Source organism: Lithobates pipiens, unplaced genomic scaffold (assembly GCF_037356315.1).
Source record: "Lithobates pipiens isolate NorthernLeopardFrog02 unplaced genomic scaffold, aLitPip1_a1.2 Scaffold_16, whole genome shotgun sequence".
NCBI classification, from domain to species: domain Eukaryota; kingdom Metazoa; phylum Chordata; class Amphibia; order Anura; family Ranidae; genus Lithobates; species Lithobates pipiens.
In genome coordinates this window covers 610,138,588-610,155,411 of record NW_027507748.1, presented here as the reverse complement: position 1 = coordinate 610,155,411, position 16,824 = coordinate 610,138,588, and the positions used below count along the sequence as shown (strand labels likewise).

Here is a 16,824-nt window from a genome sequence, read left to right as displayed (position 1 = left end):
CCTGCCCTGCTATGCTGTAAGCCCTTGTACACACGGTCGGAGAATCCGTCGGAATGTGTCCTATCGGACCGTGTTATCGGATAATCCGACTGTGTGTGGTATGCATCGGACTGATTCCGTCTGAATATCTGTCGGACCCAATTTTCCAACTTGTTGGAAATATTTCCCGACCAACTGGTTCGATCGGACATACTCCGATCATGTGTAGAGAATTTTGATTGGACCAAGTGCCACACATGCTCAGATCAAATTCCTACATCAAAGCTATTGGCTACTAGTCTGAACGTAGTCCCATCGTAACGAAATTACGTCATCACGTTCTGAATGATCGGATTTTTCGACAACTTAGTCCGACCTTGTGTATGCAACAGTTTCGGACAAGATCCGATGGACAAAATCCGACGGATTTGGTTGTCGAAATCTCCGACCGTGTGTACAGGGGCTTAGACTTCCCTGTGTATGACCCTGATCGAATATTGGACTACCCCTGAACTCCTGCCTTATTACCTGGACTGTCTTAGAACCACACCGTCTGTCTGTTAACTGCAAGTAGTCTGTTGTTTGCTCTGTTCGTGTCTGCCCTAGTGTGATGGCCAGACACTATAGCATTGTGTTTAAGTCCTGGGGGCAACCAAGTACCAGTAGGCCTGCTTGTCTAGGTGAAGTACACAGTAGCTAGCTATAGTGTCTGACCACCTGCATTTAGGTAGGCGTGACATTTGTGATAAGTAGACCTGAACCCAGGAGAGCCAGTTGTAGACTTCCTGATCTTTATGGAGGTGGGGGCTAGGATGGGTTGCAAAAGGACATTTTAGGCCAGGCCAAAATATCCCTGAGTGAGGCTATTCCCCTGCAGGGTCCCAGGAGAAGGCGCACCTATGGAGGAGGTGCCTACAGAGAACCAGTCCTGTGAGTACTAATGACCCGGGGTGGAATGAGAGACTGTTAGATAACTTTTTGCTGATCAGTACATGGTTCTGCACTTCTGGGTCTGGGTCGTGCAAAGCACGCCGCCGGTGACCCGATTCCATTGTGATTGGACACACTGGGAGCAAATCAGCAGGTCCGATGGTCATTTGGGACACAGTAATGTAAACAAGGCAGTAGAGCTGCACAATTAATCGTAAAAAAATCGTGATCTCAATTCAACCCCCCTGATGATCTCTATTGCAGAGTTTGCCGATTCTTTCATATAAGTGGAGAGACTGCAGTCTGCCAAGTTTTTAACATGAAACATTGTAACTCAAAGGGATAACCTTCTGTGTGTAAATAAAACATCCAGGCAGTCTGCCAAGTTTTTAACAACGTGTAAATGCAGGAAGTTTAACCACGTAGGCCTCATTCTCAGAAGGCAGATCCACTTGCATGGAGTCCGCCTCTGTCCGCCAGCTCACCGGGAGATCTCTCCATTGATCTCCGCTAAGCCGGTGGAGCACAGGTCGCTTGTCGAGCATTCATTTTCATCAGATCTCATCCGATCCAGCGACGAATCCGAACGTAGGGCCATCCGTCTGCTTTTGGCGGATCGGACCGGGTCAGCTGTCAGCTTACATGTCACTGCTGACATGCGTTGCTAGACTAGCATGGAGCGCCCGTTCAGGTCCGCCGCCAAAACTGACAGGCGGACCTGAACGGTCCGACAGTGTGAAAGGGGCCTTAAAGTCTAAATCTTTTTCTGACACTTGTTTCTTAAGATAAAATCAATATTTTTTGCTAGAAAATTACTTGGAACCCCCACACATTATATATTTTAGCAGATTTTGTTTTAATGTGAAAGATGATCATGAGAAAAACGTAATATATCTTTTGTGATTCTCATTTTAGCCAGAATTGTGCAGCTCTATAAGGCAGATAATCGTTCTGTGAGAAGGGAAGGTTGTGATCCTGTGGTCCTACAAAGCAGGGACACGGATCTCTGCCTTCCCATAATACAAGCACCTCCCACACAGTTACCACTCCCTAGGCACACATTAAACTCTTTGATTGCCCCTGATGTTAACCCCTTCCCTGCCAGTGCCATTTGTACAGAGGCAGTACATATTTTTAGCACTTATCACTGTATTAGTGCCAATGGTCACCAAAAAGTGTCACTTACTGTCCGATTTGTTACTTATGAATATGTATTGGCCTAAATTGATGAAGAAATTAAATTTTTTCCATTTTTTGTTGGATATGTTTTATAGCAGAAAGTAAGAAATATTATGACAATTTTGAAAAAAAATTATTTTTTTGTTTATGGTACAAAAAAAAAATGCAGAGGTTATCAAATTCCAAAAAAGAAAGCTGTATTTTTGGGGAAAAAGGACTTGCATTTTATTTGGGTACAGTGTCGCACGACTGAGCAATTGTCAATTAATTTAACAGTGCTGTATACCAAAAAATGGCCTGGTCATGAAGGGGATAAACCTTCTGGAGCTGAAGTGGTTAAAGTGCTGCATATGCTTTCACATGTGACTGCTGCGGATCGTCCACTAAATGTGACTGACTATGTAATGTCAAGTGACTCCAGAATGTATTTCAATGTGATGCGACTGTTATGCCATTTCCTGTGTACAATCAGTAAAAGGCAACCACTTCATGTGTGGACATTCCTTCATGGGGATATAAGGTCTCTTTTACATGGATGGACCGTTCAGGTCTGCCTGTCAGTTTTTTTGACGGACCTGAACCAACGCACCATTGACCTCTATGGAGACCCACTCTGATCTAAAAAAGTGTGATGGAGTAAAACAGTATTTTTCCATCCGTCTGTGGATCGGATCGGACGAAAACTGACTTTATGGTCCCTCTTCATCTGATCCCCAATAGGGGAGAGCGGCGCTCTGACAGGTCCATCCCTGCACAGTGTGCAGGGACGAACCTGTCATCTGCCTGCTCAGCGGGGATCGACGTCCATGTGAAAGGGCCCTAAAGGTCAACATCCAGGAATGTTGTGTGAAGGCCTACAGCATGGAGTGGGGCACAAGGTGGCAGTAGGTTTGCCCTCAACAGGTGGGATAGTGTTCTAGCAAAAGGACAGGAGTGGGGCAAGAAATTGTGCTCTTGGCTCCAGTTCTAGCCCATGGAAAAGCCCCTTTTACAAGTGGGAATGGGTGGAATTAAACTCAACTTTTTCAGGTAAAGTTGAGATTTGCATGTAACTTCAGCTGTCTTGATCTCTGAATACTCAGATCCCTTTGACGCACCGTTTTCACTAAAGGTAGCTATAAAAAAAAAATTTATCATATGTTCAGTGTGGATTGTGACAGGTTTAAACTGCATAAGAACACTTGCCTGCTTTCACCTGGCAATATGTCATATAATGAATTTTTAGCAGTTGTAAGTTGGTTCCAGAGAATAATGCTTGTTTAAGTGCTCACTTCCTCTCAAATCACAGAACAAAATGGCTGCCTGGGGACCGTTTCATAAAGTTATCAGCATGATATAACATCCTTTCCCAACAAACCACGGGAGGATTCGCTGAATAAACTGTAGTGGTCCACCAAGCTGTGTCATGTTTCACTAGTGTATGTGTATGTATATATATATATATTTCAGCAATATTATAGAACAAGTCATAGAATACTGCGTAGAAATGTGCCATATTCCATCTTAGCTCTTTAACAGGCTGCTGAATTTTTAAAGCTGGAAAAAGTGGCATTTATGTAAAATGATTAACAGCCCAAACACATTTAATACAGCCCACGTTGCCTGTATTCGAGTTGGGGTAATGTTAGACATGGTCTGTTTTTATGAATGTCATTTTTCAGAGATCCCCCTTGAGTATCTTTAAGATAGGATCCCATTAACTGTTATTGCCAGGAGTTCAACATATCCGCTGAATCGCAGGTGTATAAGGCTATTAAAAGTATAATAGAGGCTTTGAAGGAGGTTGAAAAAAGTTACACAAATAAACTCTTTCTGTGTGTGCCAAAACCTGTGTTCAGAGTTCCCTGGAGATCCCCCGCGGCCTTTTGTGCTGCAGTTTGATAGGACCCAAGGAGGATAAAAGCCAGACGGTACAGAACTTAATATAAAAAGCAGATTTCACATCAGGTAACATAAAGCCATCAATAGACGGTTAAGCAGTTTAACAGTTGATATTCTTGTGCTGTTTTCCAAAGCTGTGTTCTGAAAGGCAGTCAACCATCAGAAGGAACAGGAATTCCTCAGACACAGCATGGCTCAATGACTTTGTGCAGGACCAGAAAGCCTTACACCTAGAAGACGCCTTTTAAATTCAAGGCCAGGTTGGAACAAGCGGCTGAAAGCCATCTTCACCTGACAGGACTTTGACAGCACTTGTGAAATAAGTTGGTGGTCCCAATTTATAAAGAGCGGCACAGTGCATTAATGTGCGTTGTTAAATACGTGGGTGTTGCTGTCAGCTGACAAACTGATTAGATACGTGTTGGACAAGAACTAGCATACTTTACTGAAGGCAGCCTAACGTACGTGAGACCTGTAGAGAGAAAATCAGGCTTTGGCGTATCTCTCTCAAGCTGCTTGTCAGGTTGCACATAGACCAAATTAGAATTTCTATCTGTATCTATCTATGTAAGCTCTTCTGAGCAGAGCCCTCTTAATCCTCTTGTGTTTTATTGCATTATAACTATATTGTCTCCCTTTTTATATTGTAAAGCGATGCGGAAACTGTTGGCGCTATATAAATCCTGAATAATAATAGTAATATTTACAGTACAGTGGAACCTTGGTTTATGAGTAACGTGGTTAACGAGCGTGAAAGTGAAATACTGGCAACTTTTTCTTTTTATAATTCTGACTCGGTTTGCGAGTGTTGTCTCGTAAAACAAGCAGAATTCAAGCTAATTGGCGGTGCAGTACCGCATTTGGCCAGAGGTGCGGGGGTGCCGGGGACACTTGGAATTGTTCAGAGCCGTTCGAAGGTACTTGGAATGACTAGGAAATATTCTGTTCCTGAGTGTTTCCGAGGCTTTCTGAGTTCAGCTGAGCTGTCCCTGAGTATTTCCAAGGCTCTCCGGCACCCCTCACCTCTGGCCACACACGGTATTGCATGTAATAGAAGTCAAAACGGAAAAAATTATTTTTGTTTCCATTGACTTCTATGGGGAAACTCGCTTTCATAAGCGAGTGCTTTGGATTACAAGCATTCTCCTGGAGCGGATTATGCTCATAATCCAAGGTTCCACGTATCTCACAAAAGTGAGCACACCCCTCACATTTTTGTAAATATGTTATTATATCTTTTCAAGTGGAAGAGGACTCCAGTGGGATTCTGTGAAGCTCTGGTGAACTCCATGCCCAAGAGGGTTAAGGCAGTGCTGGTAAATGATGGTGGCCACACAAAATATTTACACGTTGGGCCCAATTTCCACATTCTCACTTGTCCAAGGTGTACTAACTTTTTTGTTGCCAGCGGTTTAGACATTAATGGCTGTGTGTTGAGTTATATTAAGGGGACAGCAAATTTACATTGTTATACAAGTTGTACACTCACTACTTTACATTGTAGAAAAGGGTAATTTCTTCAGTGTTGTCACAGAAAAAGATATAATAAAATATTTACAAAAATGTGAGGGGTGTACTCTTTTTTGTGAGATACTATATATGTATTTGAGCTCAGGGATGTATGAGTGTGAAAAATACACCAAAAGATTTGTAAATATCTGACCATCACACCAACTATAGTGCAGTGTTAATTTTGAGGTCAAATTTTGAGTCATTGTCTTTTGACTAAAATGCAATTTTAATATTAGTAGTTTTTTAGTCGTCTGACTTGAAACTGGGTTTTATTTTTGTTTAGTTTTCATCACTGATATCATGCAGCTGATAAAAATTCTGATAAAAATATTTTCAACTATGAAATTATAACTATACAGTATGGGCAAAAGTATGTTTCACAGTAGACTCTGGGTGTCTTCAGTGAAAGTTACTGTTAAAGTGGAACTATAGTCACCTCTACTCCAGCGATGTGGTGTCCAGGAGCTGCCTGCCAGTCACTGACATCATCTTTCCGGGCTTCTTCTGGGTTCCAATCTTAAGGCATTTTAATTAGCTGGGCAGAGATGATGTCACGGCCGATGCCGAAATTGCTCAGTGAATGGTGTGGATAGGCAGGTAAGAATTTGTAATGCGCAAAACACCTGGTATGTCTCTTCTGTTTTAAAATACTTGGCTGTTCACCAATTTTTTCTTCTTGGATTAAAATTGCCACTTTAATGCTATACCACATAAAGACATTTTACACAACTGTGCTTTTTTAACCTTGTTGCAGTTTGGGGAAGGCCCTTTTGAGTTCCTGCATGACTGTTACCATGTGCACAAAGCCAGCTCCATGAAGACATGGTTTGAAGAGTATGGTGTGAAGGAACTCAAGTGGCCTGCACCCAACCCTGACCACAATGCTGCTGAACATTTTTGAAGTTACTTGGAATGCAGATTCTGAGCCAGGTCTTCTCATCAAACTTCACAAGTACCCGACCTTGCTAGAAGGGTGGAGGCTGTTGTTATCATAAAGAAAGGGGGATGGGTGTCTCCATATTAATGCCCATGGTTTTGGAGTGGAATTGTAGACAAGCTCATGTAGATGATGGTCAGGTGTCCACAAACCTTTGAACATATTTTGTAGATCTGGGTGCATCCCCGACAAATTACATGTGACACTAAGCATTGTCACTGAAGTGGTTTTAATGAGGTATCCTCATTTTGAAAACTGCACTGTATCTGTAGTTGGAATTCTGATGGAAGTATGTCTTTAATCGGCTTGTATTAAACACTTCTTCAGCAATGACTAACTCATTTGTTCCTGTAAACTCACCAAACATAACTACTTTGTGTGGACTCTGGCAGGGTTTGATCACCTGCTTCCATGCTAAAGGCATTCTGGATCCTAGTGGGGAATTTCCTGTCCCATAAACACCCCGGATGGACCTCCCTCAGCTTTAGCCAAACAGTTGTTTCATTCACACCATGCTCAGTCTTCCATATGTTCCTATGGTGAATCAGAGCAATGGCCTTCAAGACTTCTTTGAACAGAATAACCAGATTAAATGAGCTGATCTAAAAAAATTTTTTTTTCAAATGTAATAAAAATTGTAGCCATTTCTGTATGTATAATGTAATCTATCCTATATACAATGATAGCTTGTCTGAATGTATTTGAAGCTTAGGCTGGCCATACAATATACAATTTAGTTGTACAATTTAAATTTTAATTTATCAGAACCATATAATATGAGATCAAACCTAAACACGTTCAATTTGTATGTACCGGTAATTAGGCAGGCTCTTGCACTACATACAATACCAGAATCTCATGCGCTACCACAATAGATGTAGATGCGAAACAAATATAGAAAGCAAAAAAAAATTTTATATATATATATATATATATATATATATATATATATATATATATATATATAAATTTTTTATTTTTTTTATAACATTTTTGATAAGATTAGATATTCTGTTATCTTTTTATTACCATGTGTGTTCCCAGATGGGAAATGTTCCCTCGCTTCTTGTCTGTTTCCTGTCAGACATAACAGGTATTGAGAAGATATCTTTTTAACAGGGGCAGAGCAATAAAAACGTTTTCTAGTAGTGTCAAAGATTGATAACCTTCTTCAAGATTGTTTTGCTGTCCATGTCCCCAATAGAGACATTTTCTCTCACTTCCTGTGCAGATCATGAGTGTTGGACGGAAGAGAAAGTGGGAGGAAGTCTGCTTAGTGGGGTGCAAATAGCATTTAAAACCTATTTGGAGAACCTAAGACTATATCACGCTACTCGACTTTAAAAAGTTTTGAAGATTGGAGTTGAGCGTTAAGTGTTATAATGTGTTTATTTTATTTACAAAACAAGGAAAATTGATTATTATTATCAATATTTCCCTCATAAAGTTTTGAATGCGCAAAAAGGGCTACTAGAATTGTAAACTAAATAAATGAGATGTAATGGCATTTTACCTGTGACTTTATATAGCATTAGAGTATTATTTTATCATTTAAAAAAAAAAATAATCTTTATTTAGAAAGAATATCAGTGAATGTATGAATTACAAGGGTAGCATATATGTTCATTGAAAAATACTTTTCATATTCAGTATGCAAGGTACAGTAAGCTGCGTACAACTACAGGAAATATTCAGATGTTAAAAAAACATGTTTATATTTTTCTCCATGTTATGAGGGGTATGGAATGAAATATAAGTGTGAAGGTTCGGCAGTAGGGAACAATATTCCCAGTACTCTAGGATGGTTTTCAATATTCCCGGTACTCTAGGATGGTCTTCCAGGACACCTATGGGTGGATTTTTTATTTTTTATTAGTTGGGCTATTGAACACAAGGACCCCTCTGAGATGTCAGCTGATAACGCAGCAATGTTCTACCGGCCATCTTGTCACTTTGACAGCAGTTGAAGGATTTAGCACCCAACAACTGATGGATAAGAGGGTGAACACCTGCCCTTTGTCACGTGTCCCAAAGGAAACATTAGAGGCCTCACTCAGCCAAATATGACTCCGCTATTGAGCGGCCACTTGTACCCAAACTCTGTCGTTCTGTTATGACTACAGAGTTGGTGGTCGCCATTTACATCATTAATGAAGTTTACTAACACACATTCAGGACAGAACTCCTGAACATCAAGGTTACATTCCCACAAAAAATATGCGTTAACACCCTTGCGAATTGCATATAACATTGCAACTTGTTTTTGGCATGTTTAGGAGACATTTTTAAGGCAGGGGAGGCAACTTTTTCTGCTTAGAGTGCTAAAAAAAATGTAAAAGGTTATTTAGTGAATGATTACTTCAACATTGGTTTTAGTGACTGCAATAATAAACCCCCAGGACTGATGTCGGTACAGTATAATACCCACAGGATTGATGTCAGTAAAAAAAAAAGGAAAAATAGGATTGGTGTCAGTGCAGCAAAAAAAAAAGAAAAAAAATGATTGGTTTCAGTGCAGCAAACAAATCCAGGATTGGCACCAGCATAGTTTACAATGTCATCTAAGTGGTCTATATGCACCTTCATCTTGTAGAGATGTAAACACTCTTTTGACTCAGATGTGATGAGTATACCAAAATCATAAAATGACCTATCCCTAGGGCTTTTATATTGGCATTGTTACAGTTCTGTTTTTTTATTTTCAGGCAGGAACGGTATTAAAGTCTGGATACTTCTGGCTTGGATTACTGCTGGTTCCTTCTGCTTGCCTGATACGGGATGTAGCATGGAGAGCGTAAGTTATATACCATTTCATTTAAATATAAGTCTTTTACAAGTTTGACAGTAGAAGTATAATTTAGGAATTAATGTTCCGATTCTTGCCTATTTTCAATTCTGACTTATTTCTGTTTAAGCTGCAATCCAAGTCCAATTAAAGTCACATTTTTTTTCTTCTTATAGTAGTATACTGGTTTGTAATCATCATTTTTGTAGACAGTTACTTTATATAAAGGTAACCATTCATTCAGTTAGGCAATCCTTAAAAATACATAAATGTATTTTTAAAAATTACCTCTATCCACCTTTATACTAGTCAACGTAATCCTCTGCACATCAGCTTGGGGGAGGAAAAAAGCAGAACTGTAAGCTAATCGGCGTTTACCACATTACACAATGCTGTGAATTGAATAAATGGGCATTTCTGATTGGGGGAGAGAGCTGAGAGATGACCCAACTTGACCAAGCTATATTGGTTTGACTGCAGTGGAAAAAAGTAAATGATCAAGACCTCGTAGGTTGTCTGCATTAGAAAACTGGCAAAATAGAAATATACATTTTTTTTTGGGCATCTAAGGCAATTGACACATTTATTTTCACAGCTGAAAGATGGCAGTGCTACATGTACTGTATATACAATAGATATAATTCCAATGCCAAATTATGTTTCTTAGAACAGTTGTAGCTTTAGCATGCATACTTATGTTGACCTGCTGGGTGTTGACCTTTCACACCAGCCTTATTTTAGGAGATCAGTAGCAACGGACATGAAAGGTCTTGGAATACCATGGATTGGCATGGATTATTACCCCTAGATCATTACCTAATTCATTTATATGATCATGCCAAGCCATCTCATGTCATCTTTACTCCACACCAGAATTATAAATTATACCATTAGGTAAAGAAATATTTCCTGGAGTTATGTGTAACTGCTTTGACCAAAATACTGAGAAAGTACAGAATTCTTCTTATCATATGGCACCAAACTTTGATAGATTTATAAAAATCTGCTAATCAAACAGCTTTGCTGAGCTGTCATTCTATGTCGCTATGTGAACCCCACATTGTTCTACAAACAGATTGCTCCCAGGCACAGCTAAAAGAGCAGCGCAACTGTCAGCATATTAAACTGTGCAGATGCAAACCAAAGACTGGATGGTTGCATCTGTTCATACAAATATTTGTCTACTCAACAGTCTAACTGATCATTGAACAACAATCTCTATAGTTCCTGTTGTAAGAGAACAAGGACTTTATATTAATAATGCCAAATGCTTTTCACAAACACAGCAATGCCTTTGCTTTGATTTTTATATCACAGTAAGAAGCTTAGTGAGCTGAAATGACTTCCTGTTAACCAATTTTTTGTTAATTTAATTTTTTTCCTACTAATGTAATATATACTGTTTGTGTGTATCTATATACAGTATCTCACAAAAGTGAGTACACCCTCACATTTTTGTAAATATTTTATTATATCTTTTCATGTGACAGCTCTGAAAAAATTACACTTTGCTACAATGTAAAGTAGTGCATGTACAGCTTGTATAACAGTGTCAATTTGCTGTCCCCTGAAAATAACTCAACACACATCCATTCATGTGTAGCGATGACACTTTGGACAAGGTGTCTGTCATGTACAAATTTAGTTTTTGCCTCAGAACAAGTAAAGGGGTTCTGAGAGACGTGCCTGCCTGCTGGGTTGTGAAGGACATCAGCGAATGCACGCTTTTTCCAGTACTGCCAAGGAGACAGAGAATGTTCCAGGTACTGAGGAAAAGGTTCCTGTTCACTTTCTGCTAGAAATTACTCAAGGTCAGAGATTTCACAAGTTCTGGATCAAAGTGCTGACTGCCATAATCTCTAGCTAGAGATTTTTTCAGCGTTGAAGCGCCCAGCTGTGAGTGGCTACTCTCTAGGTGGTATTAGAGACTTTCTGATAATTAGCAGTTCAAGGTGCCTGTGTTTCTTCACCCTTGCCCTCTGTTCCCATACGAGACTGTGTTTGTTGGATGTTACCCCTGCAAATAAAAACCTTCCTAAAGGACTTTTATGGTGTCAGCATCCAAAGTGTTGGGTACTAACCCTGGGAACCCCTAGACGTGGAAGAACAAGCCAAGCGGAGGTAACCAGTAAGCCCAAAAAGTTAAAGCCGCCCTGCCAATGGTTATGGCCGCTACAAATGTCTAAACCGCTGGCAACAAAAGTGAGTTACACCCCTAAGTGAAAATGTCCAAATTGGGCCCAATTAGCAATTTTCCCTCCCCCATGCCATGTGCAGGTGCAGAGCAGTTTACCTGCGGGCTACCTGCACTGAGCCACGGACTTCTATTATTACCTGCGAGTTTGGTGAGCTTTCTGAAAGTGCACGAAACCTGCAGAATATAATAGAAGTCAATTGCAAACTGCAGGAAAGCCAAAGGTACACTGTGTTGCACACGTGGCGCGGGTAAACCACAGCGCTTAAGTGTGAAAGCAGCCTTGGACCCCTTTCACGCGGTCGGTCCGACCAATTGGACCCTCCATTCACCTCTGAGTAGTGGCAGACATAAACCGACTTGCGTTCTACCTCCAATACGATCTGCTAAAAAGTTTTGTGGGCTGCGTCCGTGTCCGCTCTGTAAATGCCATCCACCCGCTCCACTCATTGTGGACCGCGACCGGTTACCAAGTCGCTTAAGTGGCCCTCACTCTTCAAAAGGTTGGGCACCCCTGGCCTAAGCTATAAGAAGATTGCCAAGACCCTAAAACTGAGCTGCAGCTTGGTGGCCAAGACCATACAGTGGTTTAACAGGACAGGTTCCACTCAGAACAGGCCTCACCGTGGTTGACCAAAGAAGTTGAGTGCACATGCTCAGCGTAATATCCAGAGGTTTACATTTGGGAAATAGACGTATGAGTTGCTGCAGAGGTTGAATGGGTGAGGGGTCAGCCTGTCAGTGCTCAGACCATACTCCGCACACTGAATCAAATTGGTCTGCATGGCTGTTGTCCCAGAAGGAACCCTTTTCTAAAGACGATACACAAGAAAGCCTGCAAGCAGTTTGCTGAAGACAAGCAGACTAAGTACATTGATTACTGGAACCATGTCCTGTGGTCTGATGAAACCAAGATAAACGTATTTAGTTCAGATGGTGTCTAGCGTGTGTTGTGGCAACCAGGTGAGGAGTACAAAGACAAGTGTGTCTTGCTTACAGTCAAGCATGGTGGTGGGAGTGTCATGGTCTGGGGCTGCATGAGTGTTGCCGACACTGGGTAGCTACAGTTCATTGAGGGACCCATAAATGCCAACATGTACTGTGACATACTGAAGCAGAGCATGATCCCCTCCTTTTGGAGACTGGGTCGCGGGGCAGTATTCCAACATGATAGCGACCCCAAACACACCTCCAAGATGACCACTGCCTTGCTAAAGAAGCTGAGGGTAAAGGTGATGGATTTGCCAAGCATGTCTCTAGACCTAAATCCTATTGAGTATCTGTGGGGCATTCTCAAACGGAAGGTGGAGAAGTTCAAGGTCTCTAACATCCACCAGCTCCGTGATGTCATCATGGAGGAGTGGAAGAGGACTCCAGTGGCAACCTGTGAAGCTCTGGTGAACTCCACGCTCAAGAGGGTTGAGGCAGTGTTGGAAAATAATGGTGGCCACACAAAATATTGACACTTTGGGCCCAATTTGGAGATTTTCACTTAGGGGTGTACTCACTTTTGTTGCCAGCGGCTTAGACATTAATGGCTGTGTGTTGAGTTATTTTGAGGGGACAGCAAATTTACACTGTTATACAAGCTGTACACTCACTACTTTACATTGTAGCCAAGTATAATTTCTTCAGTGTTGTCACATGAAAAGATATACTAAAATATTTACAAAAATGTGAGGGGTGTACTCACTTTGGTGAGATGATACTGTGTGTGTGTGTGTGTGTGTGTATATATTGTGGTATATATATATTGTGTTATTGGGGTGTTTAGCCCAAGTGGATAGATGCATTTTTTTGTGCAGTGAGTCCGCATCTGACAGGCATTTATAGTTAAGGGCCTGGTAGCCCACGTTTATTAAAGGGAGAAAAAAAAAAAAAGTCCATCCAGAAATCCCACGCAGGGCTTTAACTTCATTAAGCACTCATAAATGAAAACATACCAAGCCACCTGGCTCTCTCTTGTCAGCAGTTGCTCTGCTTGCTCCCAACAGAGTTGATTCTTTCCAGCCCCCTGGACTCACCGGCTTCCTTAGTCTTCCCGACTTTCAAGGCTGGCCAGCCTTTCCCAGCCCCTGAGCAAAGAATCCCCCTTACACGGGCTACAGTCTCCCACAGTGCAGACCACTCTCCAGACACAGGTCTGTCTTCACACAGCAGCAGCAAGCTGCTCATAACGCCACCTTCCTCCACCCTCTGCTCTCACCAGTCCCTCATTATATGGGCTGTGTGCACCTGGGCACACAACCTGCTGGCTGTCCATAAGACCTGGACACAGTGTTGGAGATTCCATCCCACCCAAGACTCTGAGGAATCTCCAAACTACAGAGCACCATCCGAAAATAGCAAAGCCTGGAGAAAGCTGCCAAAACAGTTTTCTCTGTTTGATAGCTATGCTCTGTAGCTCTGCAGTCCACCGACATGCAGACTCTGTGTCCATTTTCCATCCCTTTTCATAGTGACATAGTGACTTCAATCATAGTGACTTCAATCACTTCAGTACAACCAGGCTGCTCATAGACGGAACGAGATCTGGCCAGCTTAGCAGAAATTTCGATCCGTTTATGGCCGGCTTAAAGGAGATTGTACAATCATATTGTCACATAAATGGTGAGCTTAAGGGAATCTTATTAATAGAGACACAAAGAGCAAAGAAAAACCATGTCATTGTGAGGTTAATTACCTATCAACCCCCCCGCCCCCCCCCCCAAATCCTCTCCCTCGCATGACTATGTTGGGACCTTGTGTTTGGCAATTCATGACCAAGTCCTGCAATTTGCGAGAAAGGCTAGACATACTCAAACATTGGTTATTTCTGAGGGCCCTGATGGGTAACCAAAGTGGTGATGATGAAGATCAGCGGGTGAAAGGTGAGCTAGCCTGAGAAAGTGACAGATTTTCTTTTAAGAGACCCAATACCTAACTAGATAAGCATTTGAAGTAAAAGTACTTACATAGCCATAACTCACCTTCCTTTATTGTTTTGCTCTCCTGCTGTGCTTTCAATTGACCTTATATTTATAATAACCTCTGACACATTTAATAGTGTTGGAGGATCTGTACTCCAAAAAGAGGCAGCTGCTCCCTCTTCCTGGCCCACATGTCAGCCAAGGTCCTGGCCAGGGAGGATTCGAACAATCTGCATTGACAGCCTTTGCAGATCACATGTGGTTTCCTGAGCCACTGCCAGGACCTTGATTGACATCAAGACCCAGTAGAGAGAGCTGCAGTGTCCTTTTAGATATCAGTTATGTGTATGCAAGTATCTTTACTTTTATGTTAAGCATGGAATTTCTTTTTAAACACATTTTTGTCTTCTTTCTTACCTGGAAAAAATATGAAAAAAAAAACTTTGAATAAATCTTGAAGTACAAACTAAACCCATGAAGAAAGTTCTCCAGCTGAGCCATATAAATGTGACTTGTCATAGCTTAGTCTGGCACTGTCAAAATAATTCCGTTTTGAGCAAGGTTTCTGTAACACTTCCCAACTAATTGATGTAACAAGCTTACTCAACCCATTAGACAACAAAGCCAATTGTGTTAGATTTAACCCATATCTCCTCAGCCTTGGCTAGAGAGTGCTCTACAAATCACCAGTTGTTCACAGCAGGATTAGGAGGACGTCAGGGTAACAATAACACAGCTCAAGAAGGATATCCCTGGTCACTCACTCTTGGCTACTAGAGCTGGTGAGTTAGCGGCTGTGTGCTCTTATAGGCCACATTAGAGTAAATATTCAGCGCTGTGGGGGGCAGAGCGTGGCTCTTATCAACATACTGTGTTACTTTAGGCCGCAAATGTAGGAACGTTTTAACAGCATGATTTATAAACTATCTTAGACAGGGGCGTAACTAGAAATCACAGGGCCCCATAGCAAAATGTTGTATGGGCCCCCCCCCCCCCATCAAAAAAGAATGAACTAATGCCATTGAACAACAGACTACCACACCCATGTGGCACAGTACCCAGGCAACAGCTTATATTAATTTTGAACAACAAAGTATGCACTATACTGTATGCAGCCCCTGAAGGGAACACATTGCAGACCTCCAGGCCTTCTAACCAATTTCTGTTCTGTTATATAAAATGAAATAGTTAAACTCACCATAATGCAAAATCAGTGGGATCCCTGAGCGTGTCACTTGCCATCATCGCCTGCCACCAGATGCAGATTGTAACTTGTCACAGGTTGCGGAATGTCACCTACCACATGTTGCAGATTGTCACTTGCCAAGATAGATAAGTCACACATTATGCCACACATTATGGATTGTCACTTGCCACGTCCTGGATTGTCACTTGCCACGTCACTTGCTAAACATTATGGATTTTCACTTGCCACGTCCTGGATTGTCACTTGCCACATCACTTGCCACACATTATGGATTGTCACTTGCCACGTCCTGGATTGTCACTTGCCACACATTAAGGATTGTCACTTGTCACATCACCTGCTACATGTTGCGGATTGTCCACTTGCCACATCGCCTGCCACCAGATGCAGATTGTCACTTGTCACACGTTGCAGAATGTCACCTGCCACATGTTGTGGATTGTCCACTTGCCACATCCCGGATTGTCACTTGCCACGTTACCTGCCACACATTACGGATTGTCACTTGCCACGTCCTAGATTGTCACTTGCCACGTCCCGGGTTGTCACTTGCCACGTCACCTGCCACACATTACGGATTGTCACTTGCCACATCACCTGCCACACATTACGGAATGTCACTTGCCACGTCACGGATTTTCACTTTCTACGTCCCCTGCCACATGTTACGGATTGTCACTTGCCACATCCAGGTTGTCACTTGCCACGTCACCTGCCACACATTACGGATTGTCACTTGCCACGTCATTACAGATTGTCACTTGCCACATCCTAGATTGTCACTTGCCATACATTATGGATTGACACTTGCACGTCCCGGGTTGTCACTTGCCACGTCACCTGCCACACATTACGGATTGACACTTGTCACGTCACGGATTTTCACTTGCCACGTCACCTGCCACATGTTATGGATTGTCACTTGCCACATCCAGGTTGTCACTTGCCATGTCACCTGCCACACGTTATGGATTGTCACTTGCCACGTCCCGGGTTGTCACTTGCCACGTCGCCTGCCACACATTACGGATTGTCACTTGCCACATCACCTGCCACACATTACGGAATGTCACTTGCCACGTCACGGATTTTCACTTGCTACGTCCCCTGCCACATGTTACGGATTGTCACTTGCCACATCCAGGTTGTCACTTGCCACGTCACCTGCCACACATTACGGATTGTCACTTGCCACGTCATTACAGATTGTCACTTGCCACATCCTAGATTGTCACTTGCCATACATTATGGATTGTCACTTGCACGTCCCGGGTTGTCACTTGCCACGTCACCTGCCACACATTACGGATT

At 42.1% G+C, this 16,824-nt stretch overlaps 1 protein-coding gene across 1 annotated transcript in view; it reads left to right on the top strand.

Annotated features, from left to right (window-relative positions):
* ATP8A2 (ATPase phospholipid transporting 8A2) overlaps positions 1–16,824 on the top strand; it is a 1,022,388-nt gene that overhangs the window by 941,417 nt on the left and 64,147 nt on the right. Inside the window, exon 34 of the mRNA XM_077484049.1 lies at positions 9,124–9,212. Coding sequence (XP_077340175.1) covers positions 9,124–9,212 — 89 coding nt within the window. The remainder of the gene's footprint in view (positions 1–9,123; positions 9,213–16,824) is intronic.